At 25.0% G+C, this 15,968-nt stretch overlaps 1 protein-coding gene across 2 annotated transcripts; it reads right to left on the bottom strand.

Moving 5' to 3' along the window:
* Nucleotides 1-5,168: 5,168 nt before the first annotated feature.
* LOC126901712 (uncharacterized) lies at nucleotides 5,169-10,805 on the bottom strand. 2 transcript variants are annotated; one of them, XM_050678408.1, is made up of 3 exons: nucleotides 9,371-10,805; nucleotides 9,155-9,292; nucleotides 5,169-5,524 (listed from the first exon to the last, which is right to left on the bottom strand). In XM_050678408.1, exons 1-3 carry the CDS (start codon nucleotides 10,791-10,793, stop codon nucleotides 5,325-5,327), a joined length of 1,761 nt encoding a protein of 586 aa, XP_050534365.1. In that variant the 5' UTR covers nucleotides 10,794-10,805; the 3' UTR covers nucleotides 5,169-5,324. The 2 variants fall into 2 exon arrangements, with proteins under 2 accessions (XP_050534365.1, XP_050534364.1); XM_050678407.1 differs by having other exon boundaries at nucleotides 9,155-10,805.
* Nucleotides 10,806-15,968: the final 5,163 nt, after the last annotated feature.

Genomic DNA, 15,968 nt, shown 5'->3' with positions numbered 1-15,968 from the left:
ATACGTCAAAAGATCACAAATCGTATCTAGTCGAAGACATTACCCTTCAAAATTGAAAAAATTTCCCTCGTTCCCCGTAAATGGGGGAAACCTCCAAAAAAATTACAAATTTAAAAATCGCTAATTTTCGAAATTTTTTCAATTTTTTTTACTAAAAACTGCCGTATCTTTTTCAAAAATGAACATATCAATATAATTTTTTTTTTTTAGATGCTTGATATCTTTACCTATTATTTGGTATATTTTTTTTTATAAATTTAACCCTTTACCAGCCCACAGGGGGATTTAAAATGACAACTTTTTCACAAAAAATTAACTTTTTCAACTTAACTTTTGAAAATGTTCCGGAAGGTCTGACACTTTTATATATATCTTAAATTAAAGCTAATGTAATATACTTTAATTTGAAAAAAAAAAATTTGACCTCTGGACTTGTCTTCACGGCGAAAATGGCTACCGAATGCTATTTTCGTGTGAAAATTCTCGATTTTATTATTTATATTATATTTAACTTTATAATGCTATAACTTATTGAAAAGTTTATGGATCCACACAATTTTTTTATGAGAAATAATATTTTTTAATAAACCCTTTTTCATTCGACATACTTTATCTTAATCGAGATATTAATAAGGAACCAGCAGATCAAGTAGCTTTTGGAATAAAACACCAATTTTTTTAAAATTAAACACTATCTAAAGATTTGCATCGAAGCGTTTATTTTTGATAGTGATTTTAATCACTGTCAGATATCATTATAATTGATCCAACTATACCAAGTCACAACTGTGCCGCGATCCCCCTGTGCTGGGTTTTTTATTTGATTTGAGAGTAATGGTGCATAAATTATTTCATATCCCAAGATTATTTAATTACGTGTTTCATGTATAATAATACTGATTATGTTTGTATTATAATGAACAGTTATATACGTTGTAAATTAATAAAATGATTTTTATGTTATTGTTTTTTTGCAATTAAGTAATAATAATAATAATGTGGTTCAAATTCATGTAATGTTAAATTAATATTTCTTATTCTAAATGATTATTTAATATTTTTAAAACTGATTAATGTTATATGATAATACTATTAATATTTTATATTAAATGCGTCACTTTAAATAACTCGTTATTTAAATGATTAAAATAACAATATTGAACATCTTTACTACAAAAGTATTAAAATTTATTAATTTATATTTTGAAAATAGTTTTAGTAAAAATTTGTACTTAATGTAACATATATGTTTATACAAACTATTGAATCTAATAAAATATTCACTAAAACAATTTTAGTAATATCAATAAATATTTGTTGACATTACTAACGTTTGAAAAAATTGTTTTTTTTTTTAGCATGGAAGTATAATATGATTTATAAAATGTATAGATGAAAATATATAAATTTAATAGGTTGAGAAAAATTTTCATATTTAAAAACGATATACTAATAATAATAAATTTATTTTAAATATTTCATTGAAGTGAACTACACAATTTTCCATTAATAATTGAAAATCACCCTTAGATTTAAATAAAATGGACATAGAAATAGACAAGTCTTTTAATGATTGATTTGTCTAAAAAAGGATGGGGTACATTAAAATACTACCATTTTTAAGAGGTTAGGGGTGATCAAAGACATTAATAAAATAAGCACTTTAAATTTTTTTTTCTCGACAGTAGTTTAATTCATTTTGTACCCCAAAAAATACAAATTTTTTATATTATGCTTTATCTTTTTTTAATATGTTATATCGATTGTTCAAAATTGATATATCGATATCGAATGTAAAACTCAAATAGCTTCCCTTAGAATATGAAAATGAATAAAATATTTTGATTTTGTTGGGAAATCTGAAAACGTGTGTATATCCTATTTTACAGTTAAATATTAGATTTCTGAATTTTTTTATAAGATTAACATTTAAAACCTTCTCAGCTTTGCATCAAAGCTAAAAGTATGGTAATGGTTAAAAAAATATTTTAAATATTAAAACTAAACCATGATAAATTTCTCGAAAATAATTTAAATGAACACGTAGGTTTATTTCAAATTACACTTTTTGAAAAAACATATAATTATATATAATTGTTGTTTTAAGGTGTAAAATTTTAATTTTATCGTGAATAAATAAATTACAATTGTTTTCATTTCAATAGCTAATATAAAACTTCAAGAATAAAAAGTATTCAAAATTTAATGACTCATTCAAATTAGAGTAGAAATAGGGGGAGTTTGAATAATAATGAAATCGGGAAAGTTGGTTTTTCTTGTCATTTGTATATGCTATTTCTATATAGTAAAAATTGATCAATTGTGGTTAATATTATTTAAAATTAAAAATATTAATTTTAAACTAAAAAATTATTGTCAATAAATTTTATGTATCAAAGTATAAATTCTGCAACAAATATACTTTTAATATATGTTTACAAAATTAATTTATGGCACGCTTAGCGTGCAAATAGTAACATTAACTTTTTATCAAGATAGCATTTCTTTTCTTAGAAACAAAAATCTTATAACAGCATCAACAATTTTTTGTCCTAAAAGTAAATACGTCACTTTATGATGTATTTTAATATTTAATGGCGGGCCACAAGGATAGACAAGAACCGAGTAATAGCGCAAAGATCTCGCGCGTTCGGATATAACGGGCTCGGTTAGATGCAGTGCACGTAGCGGCAAACGATATCGGATGGCGGTTGGTGGCACAAGGATAGTCGCTTGGTGTTGATTTTCTAATTATAATAAAAATACATTATGTCAAGACTTCTAAAAACAAGAAATTTATTGAATATCTAGCTCCCTTAATAAAAAATATAAATTAAGGGACTATAAAAAGTCATTTAATCAAATAAAAAGTTTATGTGGATAAAGCTGGTTAGCTTTATCCATATAAACAATTTAAATCGTTCATCTATAATTTTAAATTATTTATTGGCGAATTAGGTTTGAGATGATAAAAGTAATTTATTAATTTTTTAACTCTATTTGTGTGTCACCAATCTTTATCCAAATTTTTTCGTAACATGTTGCTATATAAATCATAAATCTAAAAGAAAAAATGATTTTTAGTTTCACCTGAATTTAACAATGGATTTTTACAATTATAATCAAATTTTATAATACGCTCAATTGAGTAGATCTTTTTGCTGTAAATAATAATTATAAAATTTCCTGATTGCATATTAATATTAACAATACCATTTTTCTATTTAATGATGTCTATTTCAAACTTGCAAATTGAGCTATAAGTTATGGTAGTAAATTCGTTTTTTTTTTTATTATTATTATAAACTTCACTTTAAAGAACAAAAAAAAAATAGGTTAAAAATGATTACTTTTAACATATTAAAAATCAATAATAATTTGAAAACAATTAATTATAAAAATTATAGAATATATAAGTAAAAGAATTACTATTCTGGATATAATTAAGGAAGTAGAAGTTGATGTTGCTTATGTAATTATCCACCAATTTCTTAGAATCTACAGATTTGCATCGAAACGTTTCTAATGATAGTGATTTTAATCACTGTCAGATTAAATCTATACTGAACCCAACTATGCCACGTTCCCACTGTCCCGCGACCCCACTGTGCTGTGTTTTTAACTTTATAATGCTATAACTTTTTGAAAATTTTATGGATCAACACAATTTTTTTATGAGAAATAATAATTATATCCCTTTTTCATTCAACATACTTTATCTTAATCAGGATATAAATAAGGAAATAGCAGATCATGTAGCTTTTTAAATAATCCACCAATTTTTATAAAATTAAACACTATATGAAGATTTGCATGAAAGCGTTTTTTATGATAGTGATTTTAATAACTGTCAGACATCATTATACTTGATCAAACAATTCCACGTCACCACTGTGCCGCGACCCCCCTGTGCTGGGTTTTTTTTTAGTTCAAGTAAATTATTAGAATTAATTATGTTCTGACTATTTCAATTATAGAATATTTTTAATCACCAAAAATTACTTAGCAATGATTACTATGATTTCTATTTAAGTGATCTATTACTTTAAAAATACAAAAATAATATTGAGCTTTTCTGATAAATAGTAATTATACAATTTCCTGACTGCATATTAATTTTAATAATACTATTTTTTTTTTCTCATAAAATTTTCTATTTAATAATTTAAATTTCAAACTTGAAGTTGAGCTAAAAGTTATGGTAACAAGTTAAATTTTTTTTTATTATAAGCTTTCAAAAAATCAACTTTAAAAAACTAGAAAAACTGGTTAAAGTAATATTTTGCACTGATAATTTTTAAAATATTAAAAATCAAAATCTGTAATAATTTAAAACTATTTTTTGTGTTTTTAATTATTATTTGATCGTACTAAATCATTTCAAAAGAAATATTAATAGTTTCTATGTAATTCTTGGTGTTCAAATAGATGATATAAATGAAATATTCAGAATTATTTTTCTTATAATTATATACTATGGTTTTTAACTAATTAGTAATAATATCAAAAATGATTGGCGATGAAAAATATATAATTGCTGATTTAAAATTAGCGCGATAAATCGTATAATAATAGTATCTTTTTTACTATGATGAAAATTTTTTGCAGACCATTTATTCATAATTAACAACAAAAATTATTATCTAAAAAGTTTTGAATGCAATCACTTTAATTTTTATACACGTTAAAAGTAATAACTACTTAATAATTTTTTGTAAGTTTTCTTAAAAAAATTTCAATACTAATTTATTAAATATCAATTTCATACCACGTTGAATTGCTTCAATAGATATTTCTTCATAAATTATACTTATAAATAAACTACTTATTAGGAATAATAATAGAAATAAGGGATAATTTTGCTAATAAACAAATAATTCCTTAAAATTAAAGACTGTCTACAGATTTGCATCGAAGCGTTTTTTATGATAGTGATTTTAATTGCTGTCAGAAAAACATCTATACTGATAAAACATCTAAATCCTTTACTTGGAATCTGCGTTAAAATTCTTTAAGAAATTTGTTTAAATATCGTAAACCACTAAAGAATTATAATATTCTTTTTAGACTTGTTTTATTAATTAATAACAAATAAATATTATGATTATAGATAGGAAATATATCGATTTATATATTTCATTCGATTATTCAGAAAAACTTTTGCCAGAATAAATTTTTATTAATTGATTTGAAAATTTAGTAATGTATTGTTATTTGTTATTTAATTATCTAAATGTACATGTTACATTATATTTAAATGTGTGTTCTAAATACTGTATATGAGATTTAAATAAACTTCACATAAAGTAAATTAACTTTAAAAACTATTCATAAAGTAAATAATCCACTAGATATTTAGGAGTATAATATTTCTGACTTGCTACTTCAAAATCCTTATTGTCATCATTATTCATCTCATCATTTTCATCACTCGAACTATGACTATAATGTTTATTTATATAACTTGAATTATCATCGGGGAAATAAAGTTGTCGATATATGTCTTCATAATTTCCTAATTGTTCTAATAACAAAATTTTTTTATTTATAATTTATCATATAAAAATTACAAAAACTAAAAAGCTCGAGTAGGTATAAACTCATATTGGTGTATGTATAATCCACTCGCTTTTAATACCCACTTTATTTATTTATCTACTTGTAATTTTTATCTTCATATAATAGAAAACTTCACAAACTAGTTTGTTCTTATATTTTTTTTTTTTATCCGATTGACTATTTATTTATTACAGCTTAAAAATACATAAATAGAGTGAGTATGTACTAAAATCTATTACATGTCATTTTTGACTTCATATTTTAGAAAAATTTACAAACTAATTTGTCCTTATAATTTTTTTATCCGATGTACAATTCATGGATTTTATTCATTACAGGTTATAAATACACAAATAGAATGAGTATGTATTTAAATTATATTTATGTACAAATTCAGATTCAATTTATTTTTAGCTATGCAATGACTCTACTATGACTGGTCCTAATTGTTTTTTTTATTTTAATAATAAAATTTATAGTTTACTTTGATTTGATAATATTCTGCTGTCGTAATTGAATCTAAATGTATGGTCAGTCTTAAAGGGTAAATTCCCCTTAATGCGTCTTTACATTTTTTAAATGAACTAATTATGTTTATATAAGGAAGTTAAATAAAAATACGCGTGGGGTAATTATTAACAACAGTATATAAGTAATTGTTTACCAAAATGTTTCTGTTTATGTTTGACAAAAAATTACCCAGCGCGCCCTTATAAACATATAAATTAGTGTTTCTTAAAAATGACAATATGAACAAATTAAACGCCGACCAATAGGCATACAATACATGCCTATTGGTTAATATAAGTGATTAGAAAATTTGAGAGGTTCCTAGTGGATAGTTCAAACACTAAATAAACAAAAAAATTGACAGGCCATGAATTTCACAATTTTATTTAACAAATACTACCAGCAGATTGCGAAAGTTATCATTAACCCGATGATGACATTTCACTTACGCGTGTAGAGAATTTTTATGAAAAAAATGAGACAAAATCGATTTGTGGTAAATTTTCTTAGGGGTCCTACGATAGAACATATTGTGTTCTGTACAACTATACAGAGTGATTTACGAAGCACTTATTTGAAAAATAAAACTAATATTAATAATTTTTTAATGGTTTCTTTTAATAAATTGTCTATTTCAATGTATATACAGGGTGATTTTTTTATTATAACCCACTCAATTACTTACAGAATAATAATAATTTAAAAATTTTTTTTTATTATTATCTTTAGTTACACATTATTCTTGAATTATTAACTATGTAATACTTTTTAAGTTCATCCCTTATGCCTGGTAAGGGTGTCAACTTTGTTTTTTTAAATGGTAACACATATTTTTAATTTAATAAAATGTTTCAGTTTTTAATTTAATAGTAAATGGCATTTGAATTTTTAATATAACTTAATTCGTTTATTAGATATAATCATTTAAAATTTCCAATTTTTGAATTAATATACAGGTATAATGCACAAGGGATTACAAATATAGGTAGCTAATTGGTTTTTTATAACATCGATATTAGCAGGTACACAGCATTGTTATTATCAATTGTAGTAAGGCACATTGTTATGAGTTTATAAATACACTAACTGACAATACAGAAAGTATATCTATTGATAATCATAATTGATAATAAACAATCCGTGACTGAGACAGCAATGTCATAAAAATCCAATTAGCTACCTGTATTTACAATCCCATGTGTATTATACATGTATATTAACTCAAAATTTTGAAACTTTAAATGTTTATATCTAATAAGCTAATAAAGTTATATTAAAAATTCAAATGCCATTTACTATTAAATTAAAAACTGAAACATTTTATTAAATTAAAAATATGTGTTACCATTTAAAAAAACAAAGTTGACACCCTTATCAGGCATAAGGGATGAACTTAAAAAGTATTACACAGTTAAAAATTCAAGAATAATGTGTAACTAAAGTTAATAAAAAAAAAAAATGTTTAAATTATTATTATTCTGCAAGTAATTGAGTGGGTTATGATAAAAAAATCCCCCTGTATATTAAAAAAAAAAAAAAAATGAATGTTCATCCCTTGTATATTATAAGGGTTTCGACTTTAGTGTCTTTAATGACAACACACTAGCTTATTCATTAGATTCAAATGATCTATTTAAGAAAACAACTGGTCTATAACAATTTGTGGACCTGTATTTTGGAAATTATTAACATATTTATTACTGCTGACCAACCAACAACTGTCAATACCCAGGTGGCAGACTATGCGGATGACAAAGTACTTATTTCAATTCATAAAAATCATATCATTGCTGCTACTCAACTACAGTTACACCTAAATTGCATGTACGACTGGTGCCAGAAATGGCGAGTCATGCTAAACGAAAATAAATCCTCTCATATTACTTTTACCCTATGTCATAACAATCCCCATGTTTTAATTAATGACAGTTCTATTCCTTCTTCAAATAAAGTTAGATATCTTGGTCTTATCCTTGACCGTAAACTTAACTGGTCGCCACAAATTCATGCAAAAATAATAAGTGTAAACCAACGGCTTAGATTACTCTATCCATTACTCCACAAAAATGCCAAAACTAACTTGCACACTAAACTCACAATATATAAAAGCTTTATCAAACCAATGTGGTCGTACGGTATTGAGCTATGGGTTGCAGCAAAAAAATCAAATACTAACAAAATTCAAGTTTTACAATCTAAATGCCTTCGTCAAATTCTTAACGCCCCACCCTATATATCAAACGAAACGATTCATAAAGACCTCCACATTACTACTGTAAAACAAACTGCTATCTCTCGTTATAAACATTTTCACAACCGTCTTAAAAATCTATCCTCACTTTCTATCCCAAATAACTATCCCCGCCGACTTAAAATATCTTGGAGTAGAGACCTCCTTCAATTATAAATGTTATTGTACTTGTAATAGGCTTCATCCTTAATTATGTATTAAATTAATGTTAGTAGGAGTTCCGTCATTGGGTGGACTCTTCGCAAGACTTTCGAAGCTTTCTTTTTGTTTTTGTTTTTTTTGTATATATTATTTGATCGCAAATTCTTATTGTATATTATATACAGGTTGTATTTTTTTCTTAATAAAAAAAAAAAAAAAAATTAACATATTTATGTTTAAACGAGAAGAAGAGTACAGCAGGTAAATATCTAGTTATAAAAAAAGCTGCACCCCACTCATCACCTTTAGTAATTAATTTAAATTGTTAATCATTTCCGAAACACTGACACAAAAATTGTTATTGACCAATCATTTTCTTAATTAGATCATTATCTATTAATTAAGCAAATTAACTATGTGTGTTACCATTTGAGAAATAAAAGTAGACATTCTTATAAGGTATAAGGAGGAATTTTTATTTTAACGGAAAATAATTACCCAACATACGCAACTAAATGATCTGATACCGTGTGTAACACTAACGGTTAGACAGTATTAAGTTTAAATTGTTTATACTATAATAATGCATGCATTGATATTTCTATAAAAAAATCTAAACACATTACCAAAATTCTTTTTATTCTTCCATATATCAGAAAGTAAAAAATTTTGGTTGTATACCTGTAAACTTACCGATTGGAATTTTATACTTGAGAGTATTTTTAATTCTATAAAATTTTATGTGTCTTATAGGGATACATCTTTTTGCAGTCTTATAACAATACTGATATTTTTTTATTGCTAAAATGAATAAGGCAATTTTATTTACTTCTGCAACAGCCAAATAAAAAATATTGATAATATTATTTTCTGTGACATTTGCATAATGTAATTGAATAAATTTAGTACTTATAGCGTTATATCTCATAAAATCATAGCAAACTTTTATTAGTTTATGCGCTTCTCTACTTGTAAACAATTTATTACGTTCTTTGAAGGATGAAACAAGTTCGTGCATTATATTAAAAATAAACTCAATTTTATTTGTAATTATTTTTTCAAATAAATTCAAATCCATAAAAAATTTCATGATTTCAACAATATGTTGACCCATTTCAATGATTAAATTTTCCAGAACCTGTTTTAATTTCATATTCTTAAACTTATTAAGTAAAAGAAATTTTCTAACTAATGAAAAATAAAAACTTGCAATCAACATAATTGGGCGAACTGTTGCTGTATTAACTAAATTTTCAAACATTTGTATATTTATCAAGTTAAAATCGAACTTGATGAAACGAAACACATCAAATAACTTTATTTGATAATTATTAGTACTCCTTATTATTAACGGCACATATCGAACCATGTCTAATACAACATTAAGTTGTTTGTCACAGTTATTTCTAAAATATTGTTCAGCATCAGAACCTGATGACAAGTCTAGTTTTAAATAACGTGGTCTATTTTCCATTAAATATCTACTTGAAACATTTTTTTTAATATGAAAAATTCCCATTATGTCTAATACATCATTAAATTCCTTATTTTCTATGTAACTGGCTGTTTGTTTTGCCTGAGATCCTGTCGATAATTCTAGCTCACAAAAATTAGATCGGGTTTCCATTAAATCATAAAATAAGAATTTTTTTGGATTAAAATTATTATATGATTGCTTACGAAATGACAACGCTAAATGTTTCACAATGACAGTATAACTTTTTAATATTTCAGTATCGTCCGCATCGTACCATAATAAATATTCGTTCATAACAATAAATATGTTATTTTTTAATTGTTTCAAAACACGAAGCAAAATATCTGGCATATAACTAATTGGCGGTACCTTAAAATGAGTGTATGCTATGAAGTTATTATTAAACGATACATCTGAACATTTACTGTTAATAAAGTATTCCAATCGTTCAACAATTGATCGATTAATTAATTTATAGCCTTGAAGTAAATTCTGCGAGCTTTCAGTTCTACTAAATTCACCATTTTCATTTTTAGCGATCATGTTTATAGATCCCGAAACATTGTTTAAGTATAAATTTATGGTCATTAAATCTTCTGCTATATACATTTCGTCCATATCCCATAACGCATCTAACATGATCATTATGATTTCATCATGAGATTTAATTGCTAAACCATAATTTCTTAATTCCAGTTCAGAAATTGTATTTTCGAAGTTAACTAAATACTGCTCACTGTATTTGAAATAATTAAAAAAATATTTAGAGAAATTGCAATGTAATTCTAAAGGGTCCATGGAAATAGAACATTTAGTATATACAATAACAGAAATAAAAATTTTAAATACAATCATTTTGATGTATACTTCACAACTTGAAAATTTTAAATGAACTCTAGACAACATTAAAAAAGTAATATTTGTTTTATATCATACTAAAAATATGAATAAATACATTATGATAATTTATTTGCTTTAATTATATTTACTTTATACATCAACATTTATGCTTCCTTTTTTAGCTTCGATGCGAAGCGGAGAAGGTATTAATTTTACCGTGATATGTTTTTTTTTTTTTTTTATATTTGTTGCCACTTTTTCTCAGTTCTCACTGGACCGATTTCTTTCAACAATACGTCAAAAGTCCACAAATAGTAACTAGTTGAAGACATTACCCTTAAAAATTGAAAAATTTTCCCTCGTTCCCCGCAAATGGGGGAAATCCAAAAAAATTACAAATTTAAAAATTGGTAAATTTTTTCACTTTTTTTTCTTAAAACTTCCATAACTTTTTCAAAAATAAACAAATCAACATAATTTTTTTTTATACTAAAATTTTAGATATATACCTTTCATTTGAAATAATTTTTTTTGAAAATCTAACACTTATTCTGCTTACTGGGGGGATTTAAAATAGTAACTTTTTTACAGAAAATAAATTTTTTCAACTTAATTTTTGAAAATGTTTTTAATCACTGTCAGATATCATCTATACTGGACCCAACTATGCCACGACCCCACTGTGCCGCCACTCTACTGTGCTGGGTTTTTATTTTTAGTTTTATTTAATTTACTTTTACATTTATGGCTTTAAAAATTTTAATTAATTTTCTTTTTCTTTTACCTACAATACGGAGATAAGTAGGTGTTCTTTAACAATGAATTTTTCTTTTTATTTTATCTTTTCATGTTAGACTTATTCATTCTTATCTCTAATAAATTGTTCTAAAAATAATACTGGTTTAAAGATTGTTATAGAAGAGTCATTTTCTTTGTTAGATAATTTTCTTATTTTTAAGCTAATTAAATTAATATCATTGCGTTTGAAAAAAATAAGTCAATACTATTTTAAAAAAGATAGATATAGGTCAAATTAACTTATAAAAAGGTTCCATACACCTTCGTCATTTTCAGTAACTACTTGTTGACATACGTAAAAAAAGAAAACCCAATACAATGGGATTGTGGTCCAATGGGGTGGCATGGCTTAGTTGGGTCAAGTATAATGATTTAAATCACTATCATAAAAAACCCTTCGATGCAAATCTGTAGAGTGTTAAATTTTAAAAAATTAATGAATTATTTCAAAGCTGCATGATCTCCTATTTCCTTTTTTGTATTCTGATTATAAGTCTTATGATTTAGAAGTGTAATATATGAATAAATAAATATATATATATATATATATAGTGCTTATCTTAAAAAAAAATATATTATTACATAAATTTTTTAAAAAGTTATAGCTTTATAAAGTTAAAATATAAAAAAATTTTATTTACCAAAATCTTTTTTTTTTTTAACTTTAATGTCTTTTTTCACCATAAAAATAAAATATGAAATTTTTTTTTCCATATTAAAATATATTATATAAACTTTAGTTTATAATATTTATGCAAATCAGTGTACTCCCCTTGTCAGGTGTTTTAAAATAAAATAAAATACAAAACCCAGAGTTTTAACACAAAAATAGCATATTTTTGAATACGGCAGTCATTTTTATCATGAAGTGTCGTACGTCGGTAGTGCCCCAACGTAGACACAAAGGTTTATTAAAGTTTTATATATATATATTGACGACGAGTTCGTCGTTCGAGCTCTTCTCGAGTCCTCCCGTTGGATAAACTGATTAGCCCCAATCTCTCTAATTAGTGGACTACTAAAGGGGTAGAGTTTAGACCCGTCAGCACAGTCTAGCTCAAAAGTAGCAGACTGAAGGGTGGCTCCTTGTCAGCCACCAGCACAACTACCTTTTTACTATACCCACTAAAGGACGGTTAAGCCTAAACACTAGCCAGCTCGTTCACTAATTATCAAGATTATTTAAAGGTAAAGGTGACATACAGGAGTGACATATAGAGGCATACAGCTTATGAATCATAGTATGAATATATTGGTAAAGTTATAGATAAGAGAATAAGAAATGAGACATCGGTATCTAAAAACCAGATTGAATTTATGCTTGGTATTTCAACTATGGAGCCAGTATTTTGTGTGAGGCAACTAATAGAAAAGTTTAGGGAAAAGAAGAAAAATCTGTGTATGGTATTTATAGATTTGGAGATAGCGTATAAAAGAGTACAAAGAGAGGGTTTAAAATGGGCATTAATGAAAAAAAGAGTCCCAAAAAGGTACATTAGTATAATAAGCATAGGAGGAGTAATACAAAGTTTTCGGGTAAGAGCAGTATTGCAACAAGGTTCTGCTTTAAGCCCTTACTTATTCTCTATAATAATGGATGAAATTACTAGAAAAAAACAAGGAGAGGTGCTGTAGTGCATCTTATTTTCTGACGATATAATGTTAATAGGAGAAAATAGAGAGGAAATTTATCAAAGGCTAGGTGTGAGGAGATCAGCTCTTGAAGAAAAGGGTTTAAGAATAAGTAAAAGTAAGACAGAGTACAACTTTGACATACTTTATCATAATCAGGATATTAATAAGGAAACAGCAGACCATGTAGCTTTTTAATCCACCAATTTTTTTAAATTAAACACTATCTAAAGATTTGCATCTAAGCGGTTTTTGATAGTGATTTTAATCACTGTCAGATATCATTATACTTGATCCTACTATGCCACGTCACTACTGTGCCGCGACCCCCCTGTGTTGGGATTTTTAATAGTGTAATAGTCATAATATTCAATATAATAGTTCAAAGTTGTTATTTAGTTAATTAGATATTTTTTTATTTTATAAGCTAGTTATATTACCATTAAAAATATAGTAGACAAAAATAACTATTAAAAGAATCACTCTGTATTTCGTTATCTCATTTCTCACAATGGTAGATAGAACATTTTTGTTGGAATGAGTAGTCCATTTTCTTTTAATATACTTATTGAGTTTATATTCAAAAAGTTTATTCCTAAAAAAAAATTATTATAATCTTATAACGGTATAACAATTTTAAACTTATTGAACACTCATATTTTTAAAAACATTATATAGTTTATATTAATGAGTTAAATAATTATAAAAGCCAAAACAATACTTAAATACAGTAAATACAAAATTCATATTCATAGAAAATATTTTCAAAAATAAAAGTTAATAGTTATAGATCACAATTTATTTTTTAATTAAAAATTACAGAATCTATAAATACAAATCCCCTTTTTAATTACCAATTATTACTAATTTTCACATCCTTAATTTGTCATACCTCTTTATATCCAATGCTTAAAGTTATTAATTACTTATTTTCACCCCTTAACTACTAATTTTACCCGTAATTACTCTTTATATACTCCCTTAACTACAAATTTCATCCCTAACTAAATACTACTATAGAATAGTTACCATTATTCTGCAAAGAAATTATAATAAAAGTTTATAAAATATATTAATATAACTGCTAAAATCTTATTAAGTTAAACAAAATCTTATCAATAAGAACAAACAATATAATAAAAATTGATCATTGTGGCTAATATTATTTTAAATATATACTAAATTAAAAATATAATAATTTAAAACTAAATAAAATAAGATGATGAATGTTTTTTCAATAATGTTATTTTTATATTTTAGCTAAAATACATTCTGAATTATATTTGTTTGAATGAAATACTATTTTACTATATTAAAATTCATTCATATTATATTTTAGCTAGAATATTTTAGAATAAACTACTGTAGGTTCTATAATTTTTAGATGCCTCTTAGTCTCCTTAATTTTTACATTTGATGATTTTCCATCGTTTTTTCCAAGTATCTCTAAAAGATTCAATTTCCAATATGGGATATCTGAATTTAATTTATTTAAAGGGTATTATCTTTAAATATAGTTAGGTTTCGGTTATTTTTATTAGTGCTAATACTTCTTTAGTATACTTATTCCGTACCAAATTCAAAGAAGCTATAGGCTCTTTGTATTACACAATATCTACCAGCCCTTGCTAAAATACAAAGTATTAAAAAAGTAAGGAAACAGATCAAATGTTACAAAAAATGAGAATAATAGAAACCCGTTTTTCTTACTTATTGAACACTTTGTATATTATAAACTCATCTTTTATATTGCAATACCTATGTACAGAATGGAGCAGATATAATTGACAACTCTTACAACTTTTGATCCAATAATCCTTTTGCTGTAATTTTTTGAGCAATACTTTCAACAAATCTAATAAAAGCCTAAATAATTTCTTACTTGTAAAATAAAAAATACAAACATATATATTTTTAATTTTATTTTACATAGCTTTACGATCAAATACTTAATTCTATAATAAAATAAAATTAATTTTAACTTACTAATTTTACAAATTAAACAGGCAAGGTTTATTCATGAATAAATTTCAGACAATAATTATACATACTAAGAATTATGAACAATATGTTTAAATTATATTAAATAAATAAAACAAATTAAATTATTAGGAAGTTTCAAATTAATTTAAATCATTTAGCGACAGGATTTAAATAATAGGTTTAATAATAACGTCAGTCAATTCATGAGAACTACTTGATCCACCTAAGTCTCTAGTTCTTATTTTTCCAGCAGCTAATACTTCTTTAATAGCAGTTATTATAGCTTCACTATAGTATTGTAGATTAACATGTCTTAAAATTTTAGAAACACACATTAACATTGCTTTTGGATTAGCAATGTTCTAACCAACATCAGTTTCGAAAACATGTCTTGCACCCTAATAGTTTTAGTTGAGCAAAATTATTAATAAAAAAATTTAGATTTAAAACATAAAGGAAAATATTAATTTACTGGTTCAAAAACAGCACATTCTGGACTGAATTATGAATTGGGAACAATACCAGCTCCACCAACTATGGTAGCTCCCAAATTATCTAATATATTACCATATTTATTGGGCATAACTAGTATATTAAATTGTTGAGGGTTAGATACCATTTGCATAGTACAGTTGTCCACAATCATAGATTCATAGTTTAAACTTGGATACAATTGTTTAATCTAAACATTTTTGTGTGAAAATTCTCGATTTTTTTTTATTAGCTTCGATGCGAAGCGGAGAAGGTATTAATTTTACTATGATGTGTTTTTTTTTT

This window comes from Daktulosphaira vitifoliae, unplaced genomic scaffold (genome assembly GCF_025091365.1).
Source record: "Daktulosphaira vitifoliae isolate Bord-2020 unplaced genomic scaffold, ASM2509136v1 Scaffold_3, whole genome shotgun sequence".
NCBI classification, from domain to species: domain Eukaryota; kingdom Metazoa; phylum Arthropoda; class Insecta; order Hemiptera; family Phylloxeridae; genus Daktulosphaira; species Daktulosphaira vitifoliae.
The sequence above is the reverse complement of the archived record's forward strand: the minus strand, read 5'-3'. Positions and strand labels throughout refer to the sequence as shown.

What these genes read in the sequence shown, in the direction of transcription:
- LOC126901712 (XM_050678407.1), bottom strand. Translation starts at nt 10,793, where the DNA reads ATGATTGTATTTAAAATTTTTATTTCTGTTATTGTATATACTAAATGT. An exon ending in CAAGTATAAAATTCCAATCG is followed by an intron (nt 5,525 to 9,154) that starts GTAAGTTTACAG and finishes TTTTGTTATTAG; the next exon opens with AACAATTAGGAAATTATGAA.